General features: G+C 39.8%; 1 protein-coding gene across 1 annotated transcript in view; it reads right to left on the bottom strand.

Moving 5' to 3' along the window:
* Window positions 1–5,587, bottom strand: part of ADAM32 (ADAM metallopeptidase domain 32) — a 111,680-nt gene that overhangs the window by 10,511 nt on the left and 95,582 nt on the right. Inside the window, exon 19 of the mRNA XM_014536884.1 lies at window positions 2,437–2,490. Within this exon, the coding sequence (XP_014392370.1) occupies window positions 2,437–2,490 (54 nt within the window). The remainder of the gene's footprint in view (window positions 1–2,436; window positions 2,491–5,587) is intronic.

Here is a 5,587-nt window from a genome sequence, read left to right as displayed (position 1 = left end):
GGCCCGGGGGGGGGGGCGCGTTGGGGGGGGGGGGGGGGGGGGGGGGGGGGGGGGGGGGGGGGGGGGGGGGGGGGGGGGGGGGGGGGGCAGGATTTTGAAATGAAGAAAAGGAGCAGTCCATTGTGCTCATGTAGAGACAGGAATAGTTTGTGTTTCCACCACCTCAGGTGAAAAATCTCATAATTCATGGTGAGTTGTGCAGTTACTCAAAAGAGTATTGTCTCAGTAGTGGTGACTATTCTAATTGTGCTTAACGAAGCTTAAAAGGCAATGACATTAGAAGAACTGGATATTCTTATGCAAAAGAAAAGCCCATTGTATCCATACCTCTTTAATCATATAAAACTCAATTCAAACTGAACATAAGCCTAAATGCAAAACCTAAAACTATAAAATTTTTAGGAGAAAATCTTCATGAATTTTGGTTAGGGAAATATTTCCTAAGTGCAACACCAAAATCATGATCTATAAAAAAAGAAAGTGAACCGTGGATTTCATCATTTAAAATTTTTGCTATTTGAAATAATGAAAATTACAAGTCTCAGAGTAGGGGAACATATATGCAAATCATATAAATGATAAAGTGCTTGTATCCAGAACATATGAAAAATACTCAAATGAAATAATAGGGAAACAAACAGCCCATTTTAAAAATGATTAAAAGATCTGAATGATTCACTAACAAGACAACCCAATTAATAAATGGGGCCTTTTAGTTGGAATTACCATCTTCCAGTCATTTCCAACACAAAGAGAAAGAGAGAGAGAGAGAGAGAGAGAGAGAGAGAGAGAGAGAGAGATGCTATACATTATTTAAGCCTTTTAGAAAAGAGTTGTTCTTTTGGCTATGTACATGCAAATCTATAAGAAATGTGATATTATAGACATGGAGGCAATGGACACTTATACAGGAATGCCCCACAAATGTTACCATGGCAAAACTGAAAGTGTCCACAATGCTACCAAGCATGCTGTTGACATTGTGCAAACAGGTCAAGGGCAAGTCTCTCCCAATAAGTAAAAAAAAAATGGAAATACTTTTTATAGCAACAAAAATAAATCACATAAATGGAAACTAAAAAACCAAAACACTATTTAGTCATGATTTAAACAGGAAATCATACAAAGGACCCTGGTTGGTGTGGCTCAGTTGGTTGGAGCATTATCACATACACCAAAAGGTTGCAGGTTCAATCCCCAGTTGAGGTGCATCATGCAGGAGACAAGTGATCTCTCTTTCTCTCTCTCTCTCTCTCTCTCTCTCTCAAATTAATCTAAAAAAATTATATACAAAGAGAAAGTTTTAACTTTTATAACATATGGTAGAAAATAAGAAAGACTAAAAAGTAATAAATAAAGCATTTGACTCAAGAAAGAATTAAAACAGGAAAGGTAAACAGAGCACATAGGAGGAAAAGAGCATAATTTAAGGGTAATAAACACAAAGAAAATATAGAGATCTCAACAAAACCAAAACCTGTATTTTTCAAATTACTAACAAAATAGAAAAATCTCTGAGAAAATTGCTCATGAAAAAGAAAAACTGATAAAAGGAAAACCACAAAAGAAAAATTAAAATTAGAAGAGAAAATATATCTATGTAAAAGTATAAATATATAAAATAATATATAAGTCTAGATATGGCACATGGATACAGCCACATGTAGTAAAAATATGTAAGATATGATGACTTTCCGTGTAAAGATTGTCTCCGCAGTTAGGAAATAAATATTAGAAGCGGATTGCAGCTTTACGTGTAATGATCACTTCATAAGAGAAATAAGAAAAATATTAGCATTTGTTTCTAATGGTGGGCAAATGGGTATTTGCACCTTATTCTATGTCTTTGTGTTTGAATTATTTTTAAAAATAAAAATATATTTCAGGCTAAATTATGAATTCAACTTCTGAAGACTGTACCCAGAGAATCATTTTAAAGCTATTTCTTATATGACACAGCAATGCAAACTGAAATATTTCATATGTGATAAGGCCCACAAATCTGTATTTTAATAAATACTCTGGTGTTTCTCCTGTAATGTGACAGAGATCACTGAGAACTTCTATGGTATTTGAAAATAAATAGATATACATATATTAGAATTCTTCCTCTCTCAAATACCAAGGCAATGACTTTGGAAAGTTACTTAAACTACACTCCCAAATTTTGTATCTCTAAAATGCAACTATTCAAAATTATCACACATTTAAATGATATACTGATGTAGTACTAAAAGTCCTTATAAAATGTGTTGTTGCTGCTCACAATAATGCCTTGCATTTGACTAGATTCAAGTGGTATAAAGTTTAACTTCAGAACACAAATTTACTTGCTACTTCTGGATTCCTCTTCCTTGCTGAACCGCTTTTTCAGATAATTCAATGTAATAGCTGTTATGATTGCTATGATGAGAACAGGTAAAGTAATGTAGAAACCTAGAAGCCACCGGTTCTTTGCAGATTTCCAAGCATCCCTTTCCATGATTAAATCTAAAAGCAAAAGACATTAAAAAATCAGAGTAAAACAAGCTGTCTACTTTTACTTTTAAGCTGCAGCAAAATAATTACAAAGTTCTGAATTTTTGTTGTTATTCAGTAACATGGAAAAATAATAGAATCATAATACTTTGGACTATCTCTATTACCTCTCATTCTAAAAGAATAGAAACAAGATTCAGAACCTAGATGGCAGTGTAGGTAAACACCAGTACACGCCACCTCCCACAACCACATCAAATTACAACTAAAACACAGAACAACCATCATTCAGAACCACCTGATGGAAGTCATACAACTAGAGATTTAAAGACAAAAGTACATCAAGACTGGCTGGAGGGGTAGAGATGCAGAACAGGCTGGTCCGAAACCCATGTGTGGTGTTTTTTTTTTTTTAATTGGGAGGGATTCCTTGGCTGCGGAGAAGCAAGATGTCCCAACCCCACACCAGACCCACAGCCCATGGTTCCAGAGCTGGGAAGAGAAGTCCCTGTGACTTGGGCTGTAAAAACCAGTGGGGATTGTGGCTGAATGGCACAAACAAGGAAGTGCCTCTTAAAGGGCAGGCACATGAACTTACATGGATTCACTCCCTCCGAGCTCCAGCACTTGGGCAACAGCTCAGAAGGAGCCAGGGACGTACAGGGAGGAACTGAATTATCTGCCATCAGAGCAAAAACTCACGGTGGCTTTCTCCCAGACAGGGGTGCTTACAGGGGCCATTGTTCCTGTGCTAAGACCTCTTCTGTCACAGAGCTGATTGGCAGCCATATCTGGGTTTCCAACAGCCTGGCTTACACTGTTCACTCTGCCCTGGTTAATTCCCTGAGGACCTGCCCCATCCAATTTTCAATTCCATCTAAGCTGTTTGCAGTGGCTTTTCCATATGAATGGCCTGTCCTGGCTCAGGCTTCAGATTTTCCTAAAATCTCTCAAGCAAGCAACAGCTGGTATCAGCATACCCCATACCTTTCAGTAAGAGGCCCAAGACAACTTGCCCTCACCTGGGCACTTCCGGACCCAACACAAGTGGTGATGATCTGCAGGTCCCTCTGTGGCTCCTTCCAGGTGGCCCCAGGTAGTGGCTGACTTTGCACCTCCTGGGAGGCCCCAGAGCCAGTGCACCTGGTGGACAGCTTCAGACCATACCAGATTACAACTTTACACACCCACAAGCAACACACTAAAGGGGCAGACCCAGTAAGTACCAAAGCCCCACTGAAGCAAGTCCTGTTCCAGCAGCTCTTCAACTGTAGTCACAGCTGGTCCTCACAGCCTATTGGCCTGGAGGGCAGTTCCTCCCAGTGACATCAATAGCAATCAAGGCTTAACTACAACAAGCCTATGCTCACAGCCCAAACAGGAGTGCACCCAGAGTGCCCAGATCAGGTAACTGGGGAGGCTGAGCCACTGGGCCCTACAGGACACCTACTACACAAGGCCACTCTATGAATTTCAGGAGACACTGCAGCTCTACTTAATACATAGAAACAAACACAGGGAAACAGCTAAAATACAGAGACAAAGAAACATGTCACAAATGAAAGAAAAGAAGAAATCTCCAGACAAAAATGTTAATGAAATGGAAGCAAACAAACTACTAAATACACAGTTCAAAACAATGGTTATAAGTTTGCTCAAGTATCTTAACGAGAGCTTCAAGGGACTTAGTGAGACTTTCAAGGATCTTAGTGAGAATTCAAAGACATGAAAAAAAAACTAGTCGGAAATTAAGAATACACTAACTGAAATAAAGAATAATTTACAGCGATTCAACAGTAGAGTAGAGGATTATGAGAATCAAATCAACAATTTGGACTATGAGGAAGCAAAAAACACCCAAACAGAAGAGCAAAAAGAAAAAAGAATCCAAAAATATGAAGATAGTGTAAGGAGCCTCTAGGACAACTTCAAGTATAGCAACATTTGCATTATGGGGATGCCAGAAGGAGAAGAAAGAGAGCAAGATACTGAAAAGCTATTTGAATTAATAATAACAGAAAACTTCCCCTACCAGTGAAAGAAATAGATTTACAAGTCAAGGAAACACAGAGAGTCCCAAACAAGAGGAATCCTAACAGGCCCACACCAAGACACCTCATAATTTAAATGACAAAGGTTAGCCCTAGCTGGTTTGGCTCAAAGGATAGAGTGTTGACCTGCAGACTGAAGGGTCCAGGGTTTGATTCTGGTCAAGGGCACATGCCTGGGTTGCGGGCTCAATCCCAGCATGGGGTATGCAAGAGGCAGCTGATAAATTATTCTCTCTCATCATTGATATTTCTCTCTCTCTCCCCCTCTCCCTTCCTCTCTGAAATCAATAAAAATATATTAAAAAATAAAGTAAAATGACAAAGGTTAAAGACAAAGAGAGAATTGTAAAAACAGCAAGAGAAAAGCAGTTGGAGAAGAAGAAGAAGAGAAGGAGGAGGAGGAGGAGGAATTAAAAACATGAATAAAATGGCAATAAATACATATCTATTAACAATTGAATCCAAAAATTAAAATAAATGAACAAGGAATCTAATGAACAAAATAAACTGAGGAATAAAATAGAAACATGGAACAGGCTTATGAATCTCAGAGGGAAGGGGGTGGGGCTCTGGGAAGAGATTAACCAAAGAACTATATGTATATTAAAGGCCCAATGCACGAAATTCATGCAAGAGTAGGCCTTCCTTTCCCCAGCTGCCGGCACCGGCTTCCCTCTGGCACCTGGGACTCAGGCTTCCCTCTGGCTGCCGGCAGGCACCCAAAACCCAGGTTTCCCTCTCAGCCCCGGCTTCATCTGAAAGGTCGTCTGGAAGGATGTCTAGTCTAATTAGCATATTATGCTTTTATTATTATTACTAGAGGCCCGTTGCACGAAGATTCGCACAATAGGCCTCCCTTCCCCTGACTGCCGGCACCCGGGACCCAGGGCTTTGGTCTGGCCGCAGCAGCGAGACTTGGCTTCTCTGCTCCAGCTGCAGCAGAGAACCCAAGCCTCTTCAGTCTTCAGTCGTCTTCAGTCTTCGCTCCAAGCCTGCATATGCAAATTAACCACCATCTTAGTTTGGTTAATTTGCATACTCATCCTGATTGGCTGGTG

This window comes from Myotis brandtii, unplaced genomic scaffold (assembly GCF_000412655.1).
Source record: "Myotis brandtii unplaced genomic scaffold, ASM41265v1 scaffold103, whole genome shotgun sequence".
NCBI classification, from domain to species: domain Eukaryota; kingdom Metazoa; phylum Chordata; class Mammalia; order Chiroptera; family Vespertilionidae; genus Myotis; species Myotis brandtii.
The sequence above is the reverse complement of the archived record's forward strand: the minus strand, read 5'-3'. Positions and strand labels throughout refer to the sequence as shown.